The sequence below is a fragment of the Periophthalmus magnuspinnatus genome, chromosome 3 (genome assembly GCF_009829125.3).
Source record: "Periophthalmus magnuspinnatus isolate fPerMag1 chromosome 3, fPerMag1.2.pri, whole genome shotgun sequence".
Lineage (NCBI taxonomy): Eukaryota > Metazoa > Chordata > Actinopteri > Gobiiformes > Gobiidae > Periophthalmus > Periophthalmus magnuspinnatus.
This window is the reverse complement of record NC_047128.1, coordinates 12,689,637-12,709,294: the sequence shown is the minus strand read 5'-3', so window position 1 is coordinate 12,709,294 and position 19,658 is coordinate 12,689,637. Positions and strand designations below refer to the sequence as shown.

The 19,658-nt window shown below is 42.5% G+C and overlaps 1 protein-coding gene across 1 annotated transcript in view; it reads left to right on the top strand.

Annotated features, from left to right (window-relative positions):
• vps13c (vacuolar protein sorting 13 homolog C) overlaps positions 1-19,658 on the top strand; it is an 81,263-nt gene that overhangs the window by 41,816 nt on the left and 19,789 nt on the right. Inside the window, exons 49-65 of the mRNA XM_055232097.1 lie at positions 270-523; positions 1,747-1,967; positions 2,728-2,820; positions 3,268-3,504; positions 3,851-3,982; positions 4,314-4,403; positions 5,140-5,295; positions 5,813-6,077; positions 6,844-7,004; positions 7,719-7,840; positions 8,280-8,379; positions 8,976-9,173; positions 9,621-10,010; positions 10,628-10,732; positions 18,442-18,597; positions 18,727-18,852; positions 19,416-19,549. Coding sequence (XP_055088072.1) covers positions 270-523; positions 1,747-1,967; positions 2,728-2,820; positions 3,268-3,504; positions 3,851-3,982; positions 4,314-4,403; positions 5,140-5,295; positions 5,813-6,077; positions 6,844-7,004; positions 7,719-7,840; positions 8,280-8,379; positions 8,976-9,173; positions 9,621-10,010; positions 10,628-10,732; positions 18,442-18,597; positions 18,727-18,852; positions 19,416-19,549 — 2,940 coding nt within the window. The remainder of the gene's footprint in view (positions 1-269; positions 524-1,746; positions 1,968-2,727; positions 2,821-3,267; positions 3,505-3,850; positions 3,983-4,313; positions 4,404-5,139; positions 5,296-5,812; positions 6,078-6,843; positions 7,005-7,718; positions 7,841-8,279; positions 8,380-8,975; positions 9,174-9,620; positions 10,011-10,627; positions 10,733-18,441; positions 18,598-18,726; positions 18,853-19,415; positions 19,550-19,658) is intronic.

The following is a 19,658-nucleotide window of genomic DNA, read 5'->3' as shown; positions in this document are numbered from 1 at the left end:
TACAGCTGTAGTTGATCTGAATATGTTTACTTTGTATCTGGGGACAGAGGTCCCAGGTCATATTTATGAAATTTTAAATAAAAAATCTATCTACCTTAGATCTAATTACATGGGTTAATTGTTTTGGTTTTCAAGTACTTTTTAGTTAGTAGTACAATATTTTATAAAAGGTAAACACTTTAAATCAGTATGTTTATAATATTATGAAAAAATACAGATGTCAGTAGTTGGATATATACTAATCTCGTATTGGCACTCTCTTTCTTCAGGATGTTGGGCAGGCGTGACGAGGGCAGTATGGAGCCCATGATCGACCTGACTCTTCGGAGGAGCGGTCAGGAGCAAGAGCTGGTGGCGGAGCTCCATAAGATGAGCCTCTGTGCCAGTGTGGAGTTCCTCATGGCTGTGGCCGAGTTCTTTGTCAAGGCATTTCCTGAAACACAGAGCCGACCCCAGAGCTCAGCACAGGGAGCGAGGCTACCACTGAGACAGACCACGGGTGCGGCCAGTGGAGACAAGACCGGTGAGGCTATCATGATCATAATCTCATGATATGCATCTCACAGCACGATATTTATTGTGACATTATTTGGAGGCTGCTGAAATTGTTAATATGCTACTTTTTCCTTTTAAAATGGCATGACAAGACTTAAGAAGAAATAAGATTTAAAAGTGCTTAATAAGTGGTCGCTTCTTTATGTAGTCCATCACAATAATATTTCAGTTATTGTTACATCCCTGGTAGTTTAGAATTTGTTAGCTTTGTTATGCTTATACAAAACAATTTATATAAATTTTTCAAGACATTTCTGACTGATTTCAGTACATCTGCCAATGGCGTTTATGCTTATTTTCTCACCAGTATCATATTTATGCAAGCCTGAACCATGTAACTTATCATATCTGTACACATTTAGGTTAATATTTTCATTATTCTGTGTAGGGATGCACCAATGCAGGTAGATCGGATATCATCTTTCAAGATATCAGTTCAGCCGATATTACGATTTGGTCTATAAATTGGTGTAATAAGACAATTTACTGGCAAATGTTGACTTAAAATGTCTCATAATATTAAACTTGCATTTTTACAAAGTTGTTCTACTTACTTTAAATGATAAATATGATCAGTTACCAACCACATTTGGATATTTTATATATATATATATATATATATATATATTATATTTATATATATTATATTTATATATATATATATTATATGTATATATATTATAATTATATATATATTATATTATATTTATATATATATATATATATATATATATATATATATATATATATATATATATATATATATTATATATATATATATATATTATATATATATATATATATATATATTATATATATATATGCGCCTTTGCCAATACCCGATATCAACCAATACCAGGGCAGAGACTTAAAGCCAAAAGAAAAAGCTCGATCGTTGCATCCCTATTTCTGTGTGAATGCACTATATGTAGGCCTGTCACAATAATTACTATATCAACTTATTGGTAATTATAATTATAAAGGAACGCCTTATAATATGGTTAATAGCTCTTAAACACCTTTTTCAAATCATATATTTTTTAAGGTCTACTCATTCTTCATAATAAGGGTTTGTAAAAATACTTAGGCATTAAGACCAAAAAGACCAGATTTTAATGTTTTTTTTCTACTTGCTTGTCTAATAGTACTGGACTAGATATTGAGTACTTCTTCACTACTGACTCTCCCCAGCCTCTCAGCTGCGTCTGCGTGCAGTGGTGGTGGACCCAGAAGTGGTGTTTGTGGCCAGTTTGATGAAGGCTGATGCTCCGGCTCTGGTGGTCTCCTTTCAGTGCGACTGTTCTGTTCAGACCACAGCAGAGGGAGGGCAGAGCATGAGCGCATGGCTGAAAGAGCTCCGTGTCCTGGCCTGTCCATTTATCAGGGGAAAAGACGACACTTCCGTCACTACGGTAACAGTATGACTTTTTCTAAGGAAAGTTTAGGGATGTCATGATGTCAAAAATTGTTACACTAACTAAACAAAATCCTCACTTATCTTATATATCACCAGCTTTAGTCAACCTTTCTAATTGGTAATCAAATGTTAGCTTGCTCCATTTTAAAGTCCACAAATCATTGTTAGACTCGTTGGATGCATTTCTGCCATCTAATCACATTCATTACAACTACATGCTTATTTTAGCATGTCAAGGCATGTTAGCTAGTAACATTAGTCAGAAAGCAGAACAATTGATGGCCAATAACATCTGCCGATGTTTTTGGGCCAATTTCTACCAAATTTTCTACCCAAATTCACAAACTTATTCACCACCTTATTTCACTGCAGATCCATCAATGGTGTGGTCTCATTTTGAGCAGTGCCCTCTTTGCATTTAACTGTTCAAATGAAGTGAATGGTCTCTCCTTTAGTCAGCAGGTCAGCCAATATATCGGCCAACCAATTTATATGGGTCTATATACACCCATTTCAGGGAGTGGTAAAGCTAAACAATGATGTGTAGTTCTAAAGTTAGCCATTATTCTAAGTTCTAAAACATGAAATGCTAAGGAAAATGTACTTCGCGAGGCCAATGGCAATACAAATAATGCTTTTAACCAGGGGGTTAGTGGCAGTCTCCTCAGCCTCTCCTGCTTACTCTCTTGTCTAATTAATCCAAAATGCCTTTGGTTGCTTTATGTTTTTATTGGCTAATTTGGTTTGTTCAACAGGTGTTGCGGCCCTGCTCTGTGGTGCTGGAAACTGAGACTCACCCAAATAAACCGCTGAGTGGCTCAGTGACAGTGGAGGAGGTCATCGTCAAGGTAATACATTTTATAAAAGTATTTTACTTTAGAATTTCTGTATCTTTGTTAGGGATGGGATGAGATACAATTTCCATGAGACGGCACACACCATGAGATTGGATCCACGAGAACGACACAAGATGGGATTTTCATTTTTAATACATAGTGTGATCAATTCTGTGCTCACTGTTTTGTTTATTTTATGTCATACTTGAGCTGTCTTTGTAGCACTGCTTTTTGGAACTACAGGAACTACTAAAATTATATATCTTACCAGTGTTTAAACCTTTTTGTCCAGACAAAATGTAAATTCAGGGGGAAAAATCTCACAAGATCATTTTCCTTATATGTGCACAATTGCATCTTGCAAGATCTTTTGAAATGAGATCTTGTCTTGACTCTAATCTTTGTATATATTTAGTATGTATGTTAATAAAAAAAAAAACATTGTCATGTTCCCCTCAGATCTCCCCGGTGATCCTGAACACAGTGATGACCATAACCTCTGCCATGACCTCAGTTAAACCCCAGGCTCAGTTGAACCAGGAGAGTAAGCCTGACGTGACAGATCTTTGGTCGGTGATGGATATCTACAGCAGTAACCTGTGGTTTCTGGGCGTGGACCAGGCCACTGAGGTCACCGAGAGCTTCAAGGAGAGCGACGGGAGCAATGAGGGAGAGAGGTTCAGAGCAGAGGTCAAGGTAAGGTCAAAGGTCATCAGGAAGGACAACACAATACAGCAAAGTCAGATAGTCCAATAACTGGAATAATTCAATCAACTTTTACTGTTGTCAGTTATAAAATATATGAAATACAGTGACCCAAAATGACATTTTCCATGTTTTGTCTGACCTTCAGGTAACAAAAGCTGCCATTAACTTTTCATGTAAATAGCATTTTGTAGGGGCGTTTGTAGGGGTTAATTTGGCTCAGATTTGGTGACTCTTCACAACATTTGCATATAAAGGTTCATTTTAACCTCTGCGCCATAGTTTCCTGTCCCTTATGCTTACTCTTGTATTTAATCCTATAGTTTCTGTGTTTCAGGTGGTGCAGGTGACTCTAGAGTCGGGTTTGGGACACAGGACTGTCCCTCTGCTGTTGGCTGAGTCCTCCTTCAGTGGACACGCCCAAAACTGGTCCTCTCTGCTCCATCTGACCGGTGATATGACTCTGGAAGTAAGATGGTCATATTTGACTATTTTATCATGAAATATTACTCCTCAGGTTAGATTAATCACAATTGAATAAAAATTTCTATTTGATTAGATAATATTGTCAGATCGCAAAGACTGCAATTTTGAAGTATCGTAATTTCCTACACAAAAAAATTAATAAAAGAAAAACGTCTAACCCTGTAGTTTAGGTCTGTACAAACATGTTCTGAAATGTGATTCTTGTATTAGTTTGTCAATTCTTCTGGACATGTTTAAAATCTGAACTTTGAACAGAATCTTATTATTAAAACATAAAAAAAATTGATCACTAAACCTATCTGTGCTGTCTGCAGGTGAATTACTTCAATGAGGTTCATGCTGTGTGGGAGCCTCTGATAGAGAGAGTGGACAGCGGCGCTCGGAGATGGAGCCTGGCTCTGGAGGTAACACTGTTATTTATTAAATATTGTTTTATTTACTTAAAAGCATTCTATGTAGCATTTAAAATTTCACGAACATGACCTATCTCTTCCCTTGAATACAAGGTAAACATGTTCCAATCAAATCAAATATCCATGGGTTTCAGAATGATTAAAAATTGCATCACAATTAACAGTTCAAGACATAATATTTTATCTTTTGAATGTTCTACCCTTTTCAAAATGGTACCATATAAGAAGAAGCTGAAAGCCTTTATAGATAACAATTCTAATGCTGATTTATTATCAACTATGAAATCATTGGACATAATGGCCAAGTTGTGGTTATGTTATAATTTGGCGTTTTGGTTCAAGACGATTATCCAATCAGAAAGCAGAATGAGTCTCACAAGTCTCTCATCCAGTTGGTTTAAACTTAAAAGAACTCTCTCTGATCTGAATGGTCACTCCCTAAACCCCAGCACCTGCAGCCAATAATAAATCAGTGCTAGTGCAGCCCCTGCAGCTCAGTGAGTGAATTCTGGAGGATCTGAGTTTTCACATGAAGCCTGTCCCTATACTGAGAATGAGAAAAACCTGTATCTGTCCTTTGTCTACAGGTTAAGACACTGGCAACCCAGGTTCAGTGTGCATGTTTCCATGGAGATGCCTGGAATATGCAGTTTTATCATTTCTCATTGATTATCCACAGGAAGACAATAATAAACTTTAGTCTTGACCTGTTGTACTGTTGTTTCAGATGAAGAATAACCCGGTGCAGGACAGGAGCCCGGTTCATGGGGATGACTTTGTGATTCTGCCAGAGCCTCGGACAGCAGTGACCATCTGCTCCAAGGACACTATGAACATCACACTGTCCCAGAGCTGCCTCCAGGTCCTCAACAACTTGGCTAAGGTAGAGTGGGGAGCATTCCTGCCTCACAGTCAGAAGGTCCTCGGTTAAGTTCCTGAGCTATGTGGAGCCTTTTTCTGTTAAGTTTGTACTTTGCGGGTACTTTGATGTCCCCCATCAACCTTAAACATACAAAATATGATCATGACTGCGAACCCAGCTAGTGAATGGTCTCTGGGCACTTTACTGTGACATTAAAGGCCCTGTACTCTGATTTGAGCCATGAAGAGGCAATGTTAAGGTATACTTTATTCTTTACATGTGACTCATCCTTGCTGCAGGGTCAGACCCATCTCTAGATCTTGAGCTAGTGTTGGTCAGGACTAACTTAGCTGGAGCATTTTACACACCCAAATACGGGGAGAATGTGCAAACTCCACACACAAGCCACCCAAGAATTGAACCCATGACCTTTTGGCTGTTAGATGAAACTGCTAGGGTAATGTGTAAAAATCAAACAAATCAAATTGATATGGATTTCAGTGTTGAATTTGAATTGTGGAATACTGTATTTTTCCAGGAATTTTCAGAGGGCACAGCATCCACATTTGACTATACTCTCAAAGAAAAGCCCCCTTTCACCATCAAGAACCATCTGGGCATCCCTCTGATTGTGCAGCACAGCGCCAATCTGAGGCCAGTGGGGGCAGTGCAGCAGGGGAAACTCCATGAACTATCGGTGGATCAGAGCATGGACCTGGACTATTCCACGTTTGAGCCACTGTCCAGAGGAAAACTGTCAGCTCTGCAGAGACAAGAGAGCTGCCTATTCAACCTCAGCATCGGTCTGTATACAGTCCAGTCAATTAGGTTTAGTAATATTGTTTTCACAGGGAAAGGCAAACATTAATTAGTTTGAATGCATGCTCTCATTTCTTTCTAACTACATTTCAAACTAACAAAGCCGATTAGCCTATTACAATATTGTTCATTCATTTTTTATTCATACATTTCATTTTTTAGATTTTACATACATTTCATTTCATTATTCATTTCTTTTATAATTCTACTTAAATATGGGTACACCTTGTGACATCAGCAGGTGATTTTTCATGTTTCCAATGCTCAAATTTCCTAGACATAGATCAATACTTTATTCATCCCAAGGGAAATTCAAGTTAAGCAGCTACACACTGGGCTTCTCTGTCTTCTTTGTGGCTTAGTCAAAGGACTAAACTTGGACACAGCTCAGCCTTGAAGCTAGCAGCTATTGTTCTTAGCCTCATTTTAATTGCATTACTGTCTAGGGATTAATATGTATACATCAGGAACAATAACAAGCCAATAAACAGGAGACCAAGAGGAAGACCAATGTGGAGATTTATGGATGTAGGGAAAGCATGAAATTACAGTAGTTAAAGAGCAGAGGTTTGATGGAGCAGAGGATGCAGAAAAGAGGTTCAGATGGAGCAGAGGATGAACATGAAGGGTCAGCTGGAACAGAGGATAGTCATATGGAGCAGAGGATGCAGAGGAGAGGGTCAGACGGAGCAGAGGAAAGGGTCCGATAAAGTAGAGGAGACTTAATAATGTTATTTGTTTCCCCTGCAGTGCCATCTGGTTTCAGTGAAATCTCAAACCTCTCCATGGACAGGCCTGGGAGGCGTCTCTATAACATTCGTGGTCCGGCGCTCCAGGAAGCGGTGTCCGTGCTTCTGCAGATCGATGCCGCAGAGGGAAACAAGGTCATCACTGTGAGAGCGCCCCTGCAGGTGAGGAGGCAGCAGTAGCATTTATACTATGGGGTTTAAAGCTGAGCCTCTACCAGTATGTTTTCTCATCATTGGTGCTGTTAGTATGTTTCATATTATTGCGAACTTTATACAAAAATGTTCATCATTTTTACACCAATTTAAAAATGAACTCGTAACTAGTACTCTTATAGTTATACCGGTATACTTATAGTCTGAGTTATATACTTTTTACTTTTACTTAGTGCAATTTGGCAGCAGACATGTACTTGTAATTGAGTACATTGGCCATGTAACTGTACTTTTACTTGAGTACAAATTTTCAGTAGTCGTTCCACCACTGGATAAATTTCAGTTTGGGAAAAAGAAAAACATCTACCTGACTACAATATGTATACTGCAGCTTTAACAAATGTGTAAAATTTTTAAAACAACAGCATTTCCTAGTAATATCATACAGCAGAATTTTAAATTTTTTGTTTCAGTTTTCGGTTATAGATTCTCATTGTTTATTTATTTATAAGGGAAGAAGTGTAAAAACATAATAAATGTAATTTAAAGTCAAGATAAACTCCAATAAAGTCAAGTAAAGTAAACATTTTATACTGTGACATCCCTCATTATAGGTGCCATTTTGAAGGGCTCATTTTTTTCACTCTAAGGATATCATGACATGTTACTACATTTATGAAGTTAATTGACCTCTTTCTGTTTTGTGTTGTTTGTTCTGTCCAGATCAGAAACCATTTCTCGGTCCCATTCACCGTCCTGAAGTATTGTCCCTCATCCAGAGACATGCAGCCGCTGGGACAGGCTGAACCAGAGAAGGAGTTCCACATCCCCCTAGAGGCATACAGGTCACCATTTTTGGTCATTTTCTGAACTGGGGAAATTTGTGAAAGTTTTAATTAAAGAAGGCATAGGATTCTTTCTTTCGGATATTTGATATTAAATAAATTAAATTACACATTTGTCTTCTTTAGGAAGAGCAGTATTTATCTAAAACAGCTTAATAATAAAAATACAACCTTTAAATGTCTTTAGACTTTGCTTTAAAATGGAATTGATTCACAAAAATACATTTGTAGCTAATGAAACTAAGCCGGTACTAAGGCAGAATAAAACCAGTTCGTAATCAGGCAGCATATGAAAACCAAGCTAAATTCATGACTTTTCTTCTTGTGACTGGAACAAATGAGTTCTAGGACTAAACCAGGATCATATGGACATTAAACCAAGACAAAAAAAAAAACTAAAAATCCCTAAAGAAATGACCCAATCCCTCTGCATGTTCAGATCTCAATTGTTTCTTCGCCCGGCTGGACCCATGGAGCAGCATTATGGCCCTTCCCTCAGCTGTATGTCCTGGAAAGAACAGGTCCACCGCAGTTCAGAGGTAAGGCTAGAGGGTGCAGTGTAGGAAATTATTATTTATTTAGCTTTGATTACTTTGTAGTAAAAGAACAATTCAAATCTGTCACCTGGACAAAAAGACATTTTGCTGCTCATCCAAGCCACTTTTTGGGGTTATGTCTTCGCTCCTACAACTTTCTAAAATCTAAACCATAATCTGGCTTCAAGAAAATTATGATAGGACAGTATTGCCCACCCCTTGCCGCTTCAGTGTAAGTCACTCATTCAGAGCATGACAAAGGCTGACCAATAGGGAGAGTGGATGAAAATGTGTTGGAGCATAGACCTACTTTTAACAAGATTAATCACAATTTGAATGGATTTTGAAGGGATTATTATTCTGCATAAAAGCTGTTAACCCTGTAGTTTTGATCTGTACAAACATGTTCTGAAATGTGATTCTTGTATTAGTCTGTCAGTTCAGATTTCAGTCTGAACTTTGAACAGAATATTTTAAACAGAAATCATAAATCCAACCACAGCGCTGAGTGTGAGAAAAATCAAAATTAGATATTTTTCCCAAATCATTCAGTCTCCAGATTATTTTTATGATATAATATTGACGTGTTCTCCGCACAGGTGTCCTCTCAGCTGCAGTGCCCGTCTTTAGACAGTGGGTTGCTTCCTTTGATGGTGAACACTTTGGCGATTCCAGACGAGCTTCGACACATCGCAAATCACGGAGAGATGGAGTGGGACCCGGCCTACGTCATCCACTTGCACCCTGTAGCCACACTCAGGAACCTGCTGCCCTACACTGTGCGCTACCTATTGGAGGTACTGAGAACTGCAGCCAACTATTAGGGTCATCTTTGTGGATTTCTATTTTGGATATCTCTTTCAAAAACAGTGAATCTCTGGTAGAGCTATATTGACACTTTACAGCTGATCTCATCAGCATTCCTTGGGGGGGTGAAGCTAGCTGAGGTTGAGTTTGTGACCGTAAAATTATTTAAGAGGGACTTGTTTAAGAGCACAAATTCAGCTCACCTGTTGTAGTTCCCGCTTAGACCATTCTTTATGGTCAGATTATTAAAATAAAGCTCAGAAGTATAACTTGAGTAACAGCGCTTCAGATAGAGCAGTACCTTCAGTTATCACCACACTCCCAGGAAATGTAGACGACATCAGCTGCAAAATATTTCTTGCCACCATCAAAGATTCTGAAATCGTCAAACTCTAAAATGTAAACACAACCTATTTCTTCCCTTCTCTTCTCCCTAGAGTTGTGCAGACTCCTTCGAGCTCCCAGAGGGCAGTACGTCTGACCTGTTGAATGCTCGTATTGCGGGGGAGATGATGTCGCTGGTAATGAAGAGGTACCAGGGCCGGGACTGGCATGGACACCTGAGGATCCAACCAGACCTGTCTGAGTTTTTGTCTGTGACCCTTGTTTGCGACTCCGACCCCAACATGAGCATCGACGTCAGCGTTCATGTGTCCCGCTCCTCCAGCCGTCTGCTCCTCTCTCTCTTCAGCCCATACTGGATCATAAATAAAACCTCTAGAGTGCTGCAGTACAGAGCAGAGGACGTCAGCGTCAAACACCCAGCAGATTACAGAGACATCATACTGTTCTCATTTAAGAAGAAGAATCTGTTTAGTAAAAGCAAGGTAAGATGTAACAACCAACTATGGGCTTTAATTATCTGTGAACTACAATACAAATAATTTTAACTATTTCAACTAATCCTTATCTGGAAATAGGCTCAAATACATCTACATTGTATTTAAAGCTACACCATGTACATTTTCTGCCTGAGGTATTACATTTCTTCAAATGTTCCACAGAATAGCATTAACCATTTTTGGGTTTTTTTAGCAATAAAAACACTTGTAATGAAAGGCATGCAAGATGGATACGTTTATTGCACAAACTGAGGAATATAGCAGGTAAAGCAATAACATCCTCATGGGGACACACAGATGATGACCCCTCGCCAAAAAAGAATAGTCTGTATCTGTAAATATCAAGGTACTATAGAAATTATCTTTTAACTTGGCAAAATAATCTTACTACCAACTCAGTTCTAAACCATGAATGTCATGCTTTTTAACTTATTTTTTACACAATTGTACTGCTCTTTTGCATCATTTACATAAAGAGGTGGGAGATTAATCAGAAAAATGCTAATATCACAGTCCAAATGGTAATCAGCTGCAGCCCTACCTTCATTTTATTTATCTGTATAAAACTTTAAGCTCTTAGTGTGTGATTTATTCTGTTGTAGCTGCAGCTCCGTATTTCCACGAGCTCCTGGTCTGAGCCGTTCTCTCTGGACACAGTAGGAAGCTACGGCTGCGTGCGCTGTCCTGCCAACAACATGGACTTTCTGGTAAGTCTTCATTTTATTGTTACCCATTGTGTACTGGTCAAAAATGTTTGTCTGGCCAGCAATGTTCCCTCCCGAGTCTGAGCAAACACACAAACTCCCTGAGCGGTCCCATGGACCACTGTGAGCGACATCAGACGTGCGCACTGTGGTCATGCTGCATTGCATCCATCCAAGTTAAATGGTTTATTAAAATAATCAAATTATCACATTTACATTTCTGTTATAAGACTTTTAATTAATTGCTTTAGCCACTTATACAATGAAAATGACAAAAATCTTGCTCATGACCTGTGTAGTATGTTAATGCTGTTGGAAGTATAAATATTTTATTTTAACTATGGAAAAACATGAGCTTCCAACCAAATCAAGCCAACTGTAAACTCCAATGTTGAAAACACACTTAACATTTTTATTATAAAGCTCTGACTTGTATTTTGAGTATAAGCCATTGTGTGAAGCTTTTGCTTGATTTTTACAACTCATAAACTAGTGGCAGTATTCAATGACTAATACACACTGAGAGGAATCTGTGTCTGCACACCCAGCTGCTCTATTACTGTACATTTATATATCATATCAAAACACAATATATAATGTGTATTTGTATATAAAATATATTCAAAACAAGTGGTATGGGTCAAAATAAATATATATTTACAAATCACACACTGCAAACAGTGAACAAACACACTGGAGACTAAAAGTACACTGTACATGTGACAGTGTGACAGTCATTCTGTGACAGAGGTTGGAGGATCGAGTCCCACTCGGACCAACTTCTGTCATTGTGTCCTTAGTTCTATCGTTGTGTCCTTAGGCAAGACACTTCACCCAAGTGGTGTGTGCGTGATGATTGGTGGTGGTTGGGGCATTGGCATTATCTAATGCTAATGATTACACATAATACTGTAATAGCTCTGTGTAGGGATGTATTATTGTTTTATCCCTGTTGCATCAGGAGGGGGCGCTGTGGGGGTTTTGATCAATTTGTTGTGCTTTGAGAAGAGGGGACTGAAGGGGAGGTCCGAGTTCTGTTCTGTGTTTTTTGAGAGAGTTAGCGTGAGCTGTGGCTGAACAGTAGCTCGGTTGAGAGCCACCACTTTATTAAATAAACCTGTTTGCAAGAAACAAGGCGTGTGCTTCTTACCTGTGACTACGGGGCATTACATTGGTGCCAGAAGCTGGAGATTCGTCCCTACTGACTAAAACTGGAAAAGATGTTTCCCAGAGAGAATGCCCATCCACAGGTGAAGAAAGAGGATCAGTGCTCCCTAGACATGCCTACTTGCGCTGACATGTCCTCTGGGACCATTATTTCGCGGAACCCGGACTTTTCTGATTCCCGCCACTGGGACACCGCTCAGTGCGCGCCGGAGCCGCGTGACCGCGCCGCGGGCCAGAATGTAAACAAAGATGGCGGTGCCCATCCTCCGGTATTGGCCGGTCCAATGACTCTGAAGTTCTCCGGCAGAGGGAGCCTGGAGGCGTACCTCGCGCAGTTTGAACTGTTAGCTGCTGCGGCGGGGTGGTCCAACCGGATGAAAGCAGTGCAACTTGCACTGTCCCTGACTGAAGATGCAGCTGCATGTCTGCTGCTCCTGACCCTGGAGGAGAGAGAGGACTATGCAATGCTGGTGGGTGCCCTGCAGAGGCGCTTTGGAGTGTTTAATCTGAAAGACTCTTTACGCTGTGAATTCAAAAACCGTGTGAGGCAGCCGGGTGAATCGCTCCGATCTCTAGCTCATGAGATCGAGAGCCTGGGCAGATGTGCCTACACCACTTTGCCAAGTGTGATCCAGAGCGAGCTCGTCCGAGACCAGTTTGTGCATGCTCTGACCCCAGTTGAACTGCGCCTGCATGTGCAGCTCACCCACCCTGTCACACTGAGCCAGGCACTGGAATTAGCCTTGGAGAGAGTGACTGCCATCTGGGCCACAGAACAAACCATGCGTCCACCTGTGATGGCTGCTCCCACTGCTAAGGAGGTGTGAGTTTAAACCTGCTTGGGCGGAGGAGCTGATACATGCCGTGAAGACTCTGTCTGTGGGACCCCGGAGCGCCAATAAACTGCATACCCCTGCACCCCCACCCACCTGTTGGGGGTGTGGCCAGCCTGGTCACACTCTCCGTCGCTGCCCGGACACTAAAAGTCTGCAGGGAAACGGGAGAGGGTCTGTGTAGCCCAGCAGACACAGGTCCCGTCTACCATCCACGGGGAATTTCCTTCAGGAGAAGGAAACAGTGATACTTCCCCGCATGTGGATGCCGTGGAGACTGTGGGCTGGACAGAGGTGGGCTTTCGATGCCATGTTCCAGTGTTGGTTGGAAATGTTTCCTGCCCAGCCCTTGCTGATACGGGATCTACAGCTACATTTGTGAGACCTGACGTTGTTCCAGATGGGACCATCTTAGAACCGACTTGGGCAGTGACTGGGCAAACGGCTGCTATGAGAGGACGGGGGACTTTTGTCTTCGCTATAGGGGGTGTATTTGTGACCTTCCAGGCCTGGGTGGCTGACGTTAAAGACCCGTGTGTCCTGGGCCTTGACCTCCTCAGGTTTATTGGATGTGTATTGGACCTAGGGGCGGGCATATTGGTTCTCCCAGGCGGGCAGGTTGTTCAGCTTATTTCACCCTACAGCCAAGCTACCCCAGTTGTACCCACCTGTTGCATTTCTGTGCTCTCTGAGACTATCCAGCCCGACCTATCTTCACCACCCTTGTCCAACCCATCGCACCCGCAGGTCTCAGTCTCCTCCCACCAGCAGCTGAATGTACTAGATGACGGAGCAGAGGCCATCAGGGGTATCTGTGAGATAAACTGCCGGGGGTTAGATGAGCTGCAGCAGGCTGAATTGTGGCAGGTCCTGGTTGAGCACCACATTGACACAGGGGATGCACGACCCATCAAAGTTCGCCCCCGCCGCCTGAGCATGATGCGACAGGAGGCTGCTGATAATGAGGTCCAAGCCATGCTGGGGGCCGGTATAATTGAACCTTCTGATAGCCCATGGTCATCAGCTGTGGTCATGGTCCCAAGGAAAAAGAGCTCAAGATGGAGGTTCTGTGTGGAATATAGGCCATTAAACAAGGTAACAAGGAAGGACTGCTATCCCCTTCCACGTGTGGATGAGACCTTGGATTTAGTATCGGGATCATCGTGATTCTCCTCATTGGATTTACGTAGTGGCTATTGGCAGGTCCCTCTCATCCCTGAATCGAGACCAAAGACTGCATTCAGCACTGGCAGGGGGCATTGGCAGTTCAAGGTCCTTAGTTTTGGGCTATGCAATGCCCCAGGGACATTCAAGAGACTTATGGATCGCATTCTTGCTAATGTTCCTCATCAGGAGTGCTTAGTGTATCTGGATGACGTCCTTGTCCATGGGAAGACCTTCCAGGCGGCCCTGAGTTCCTTGCGGCTGGTGCTGGGGAGGATTGCTGCTGCGGGATTGAAGCTGCACCCAGATAAGTGCCACTTCATGCAGCTAGAGGTCGAGTTCCTCAGCCACAAGGTGAACGGTGAGGGCATCAGCACACTCCAGGAGAAGATCCAGGCTATCCAAGACTGGCCAGTGCCGGGCAACCAAAAACAGCTCAAGAGCTTCCTGGGACTGGCCTCTTACTACAGGAGGTTTGTTAGGGGTTTTTCCTGCATTGGAGCACCCTTGTTTCGCCTCCTCCAGAACAATCACCGCTTTACATGGACATCAGACTGTCAGGACGCATTCTTCAAACTCAAACAGGCCCTCATTAATGCTCCTGTCCTCATTCCCCCAGACCCCACATTGCCCTTCACACTGGATACCGACACCAGTAACGTCGGGGTGGGAGCAGTGCGGTCGCAAATCATCCCTGAAGGTGAGTGTGTGGTAGCATACTTCAGCCGTGTGTTCAATAAAAGTGAGCGGCGCTACTGTGTGACAAGGCATGAACTGTTGGCTGTTGTGTTAGCTGCCCGGCACTTTAAATATTACCTGTGTGGGGTGCCATTCACCATTAGGACAGACCATGCTGCTCTACACTGGCTAATGTCTTTCAGGGAACCGGAGGGCCAGGTGGCACGTTGGCTGGAGGAGCTGCAGTCCTTTCATTTCGAGATCGTCCACCGCCCTGGGACCCAACACGCTAATGCTGACGCCCTGTCCCGCTGACCATGTGCAGTGGCCGGTTGCAGCTACTGTGACCGGAGAGATGCCTGGGAGGAGGAGCTCAGAGGAGAGGTGACTGCAGCTGAACCCACTTGCTGCTCAGTGGAGGTTGTGGGTGTGGCTGATTGGGCCTCCGAGCAGGAGAAGGACAAGGACTTGAACCCTGTGCGCCAGTGGGTGATTAGTGGTGAGAGACCGACCTGGGAAGATGTTATGGGACTGTCAGTGGCCACTAAGGGCCTGTGGAGTAAATTCAGGGCACTCCGCGTCATGGATGGAGTGCTGCAGCGGGCGTGGAAGGAACCTGCCACTGGGGAAGAGAGATGGCAAGTGGTTGTCCCCAAGGCCCTCAGAGAAGCAGTGCTGGGGGTGTGCTATGGAGGTGCTGGCTCTGGTCATTTTGGAACCACTAAGACACTGCGTCGTCTTCGCCAGGATTATTACTGGGGCCAGCACCGCCGTGATGTTGAGGACTTTTGCCGGCGTTGTGATGAATGTGCTGCCTACAAAGGATCCCTGGACCAGTCCCATGCCCCCCTTCAACAGCAAGCAGTAGGGGCACCCTTGGAAAGGGTAGCAGTGGACATTATGGGCCCTTTTCCGGTGTCAGACCGGTGAAACAAGTATGTGATGTGTGCAATGGACTATTTCACTAAGTGGCCCAAGGCCTATGCTTTGATGGACCAGGAGGCGGAGACAGTAGCAGATGCACTTTTAGAGGGGATGTTCAGCCGGTTTGGTATGCCTGACATCATTCACAGTGATCAGGGCAGGAACTTTGAGTCCCGGGTTTTTGCCACCCTGTGTGACCGGTTGAACATGTAAAAAACACACACCACACCATTGCACCCCCAGAGTGATGGGTTAGTGGAACGTTTTAATCGCACTATGCAACAGCAGCTAGCCATCCTCACTGCTGCTCACCAATGCGATTGGGACAAGCACATTCCCCTTGTTTTGATGGCCTATCGCTCTGCAGTCCAGAGTTCCACAAACTGTACCCCTGCTTTGTTAATGCTGGGCAGGGAGATTCGGACTCCAGCGGTGCTGCCCTATGGACAGCCCCCAGGTAACGCAGACGACGCTCCGGGACGAGTACGCCAGGAAGCTGCAAGACCGACTGGAGTCTGCTCATGCTTTTGCCCGAGACCAGCTGGAGAAAGGTATGAGACAAAAAAGGAACTATGATGTGAGACGTAAAGGCAAAGACTCTCATGCTGAGGACTTGGTTTGGGTCTACACACCCAAAAGAAAAAAGGACACTGCCCTAAACTTGATAGCCATTGGGATGGGCCATGTCGGGTGTTGGAGCGGGTGGGGGAGGTGGTGTATAGAGTCCAGGTGCCCCCTAGAGGCAGAAAAATAGTCCTCCACCGGGATAGGTTGGCTCCTTATAGAGGAGGGGCCATCCCTTCATTTGAGCAGCGAGCTTCCCCAGAAAGCAGCCCAGGACATTTGGTTAACCACCCTCCCTTTTCTCCTCCTGTCACTTTCCCCCAAACATTGGTCACATCTGAGACTGACTGTTGGTCCGTTCCCCTCAGGCCACAGAGGCCAAGGCTAAAACTCTGGTAGCGGCCCATGAGGACGCCTGTCAATGACGTTGATAAGCTCCGCAAATAAGTATGTGAATCACATAATTGTCTGGAGCAGCTGGTCCCCGGTCACACTCACTGACTCACATTGAAAAATAGCGCAGAATGAATTGTTGTGTGTTTATTTTATTTTCAACTCCGGTCTGATTTTTTTTGTGCGCAGCACAGATTTTCTGTGCGCAGAGACCGTGGCCGTGTCCCAATTTGCCAAATGCACCCTTTGAAGGGTCCCTTCGAAGTACTCTTCAAAGTGTAGTTTTAAGGTTCCGGTCGAGAATCTGCCCTCCTCAGTGTAGCCGCCATCTTGCTGAAGTGGGACAGGTCTACACCATGGACCACACTTCCACCGCTGTCTTCGAGCGTACGATACGTACATTACGTACGTTATTTTTAATGATTTATTATTTAATAGAAGAAAAGTCAAGATGTCGTCATCACAGCCGTTTCTTTCTGTTAAGATTGAATATCAAGTGGCAAATATAACGTTCGAGGTGATTTTTTTACTCAATTGTAGCTACTTCATAACTTAAACAAAATACACCTTGTGAAAATGTAATAACAGAGACAGAGGTAACAATATCATTTTGACATTCATAGTCTATAAACCAGAGAACACTGATTAGTTGTACACATAGTGGGATATTGCAGTTTAATGGTTCGGTATTTTGACCAGTGGCTACGCCACTTTAATACAGTAGAGGGCACTGTTTCCCTTCTAGGCCGTGCTAGTTCTTTTCATCTGATCATTATAAGGTATTTTCTAGCAGTGCAGCGCTACATCAAGCTAGTGTCTTGATTTACTAACACGAAAGTAAATGACACGTTCCACCAGATGGGCGCAGACCTATGGAATGTACCGGAACTCATGAAGATTTTGTGCACATCTCAGGACTCTCTTCTGTCCTTTCCTCAGAGTCCGTTGCTTCATTGTTCACGTTACCTGTGTGGAACTCATTAAACCTTCTGACTTTACGTTTCAGTCTCTTGGTCTTACAATAGAAACGAACATTCTTACATTATTCTTATTGCAATAATAATTTCTCATGATAATAATGTCTTATTGTCTAGCAATAACTGCACATTCCTTTATTCCATGTAACTCCCCTCCTTTTTAATCATCAAACACACGGCCTGTACTTATCTTTATTCAGATTTAACAGTTTCATGTCACACTGTTGTAGATGAGGTAAACCAGTACGAACATTTGAATGTGTATTGCGCAGCGGACTCCATTTTCTTCTCTTTTTTGCGTAGTTGCGGTGCATGATGGGATATTGAAGTGCGTGAAGTGTGCATGGATGCACACTTCGGTTACGTCCGATCTCCATGGAAACGGTGGAAAGGGAAGGGCAGGTTTGTTGGGTGCATTCAGCAGGGTGCATTGAAATGGGACAGCCCTTGTCTCGCCGGAAATTATGTAACTGCCCTTCGATGCACACTTCGAATGGTGATTCTAAGGCCAGTTTGGCGAATTGGGACACAGCCCGTGTCAGCAGTGCGCAATTGCGCACGCGCGCAGCTTAGAGGGAACAGTGCTGGCCAGTATAAATTTGGATTAACAAACCCACCAGAAGGGTACATAGTGCATAGTTAACTTATTGCTTGTTTATGTGTATTGGTTGTACATGACCAGTCAAAAGTTTGGACACACTTTTTCACTGACTTTTTATCTTTCTTTCATTTCTGGACCCTGACAAGGCAAGTGAAAACCATTTCAGGAGACTTCATCATGAAGCTCACTGAGAGAAGGCCAAGGGTTTACAGCCCTGTCCACAAAGCAAAGGGTGGATACTTTGGGGCTTTGAATATAAAATATTTTTAAAAAAAGTAAAGTTATTTAACTTTTTGTAGTAGTGAACATAAAGAACAACAATACTGAATGAGAGGGTGTGTCCAAACATTTGACTGGTTGTGAATTCGTGTCTGTTTGTAGGATAATACTAGATGTCACATGTGTTCTCAGGTTGGTGTTGCAATCCAGATGAGCAGTTTTAACCTGACCAGAATTGTGAGCATGAGTCCCTTTTTCACTGTGGTCAATAAGACGTCCTACGAGCTGGAGGTGGGAGAGATCATCAGCCCCCAGTCTGTGCGCTGGCACTACATGGCCTCTGCTGAGGTAAGCATCAGTCACTTTATACACATAATTGTGTTTTTATCATTGACCTAATATTAAAATTTTGCACATCCCCAAAACAACAAGGTTCAGTTCCATAACCATTGCATTTTTCTTATCATCATTTTCCAGTGTGTGCCTCTGTGGCCGGAGAAGCCTTCAGGGCAGCTCTGTCTGAGAGTGGTGGGCTCAGATTCAGCCTCCAGACCGTTTTTCTTCAACAAACAGGACAGTGGCACTCTACTCAAACTGGACATGGTGAGTACATTCTAAATAAGAGCCTCATAAAAAAAAGAGCTACGTATGTATATTATTATTATTACATACATGACCAGTCAAACTTTGGACACTCCCTCTCATTTAATGTTGCATTATTTGAGGTTAATAATGCATTTTTTTCCTTTTTTTTTTTTACTACTTTCTACATTTCATATACATACAGAAGCTATCAAATATATGAAGCAAGATATATGGAATTATGTAGTAAAGAAAAAAGTTAAATAACTATTAAATATTTTTCGATAAAGCAAAGGGTGGCTCCTTTGAATTTAAAATAAATAAAAAATATATATAATTTCACCTTTTTTCTTTGCTGTATAAGTGCATATATCTTGCTTCATATATTTGATATCTTCTGTAGAAATATTATATGTAGAAAGTAGAAAAAATTAAGGAAAAAAGTTTATTAATGAGACCTTTGACTGGTAGTGTATCTGGTTAATCTCTGTCATGTTTTATTACTTTTTTCAAGTCTGTGGGAAGAATAATGGTACATTTACATACATGGCCTTATATCTTCTGTGTTCTTGTCCCTGTGCCAGTGTGGAGGGACCATAGTAGAGGTCACCATCGCAGACCACTCCACAGTGATCAGCTTCAGCGATTATTATGAAGGATCTGCTCCAGCTCTGATCATCAACCACACACCCAGGGCTCACATCAGCTACAGACAGAGGTGGGCCAAAAGAGGCAACAAAAACTATGTTCAGTTTTACTCAAGATTTTTTAACAAAGTGGTTCAAATATAGAGATGTGTTTCTACGGGACATTAAAGTTTACCTTAA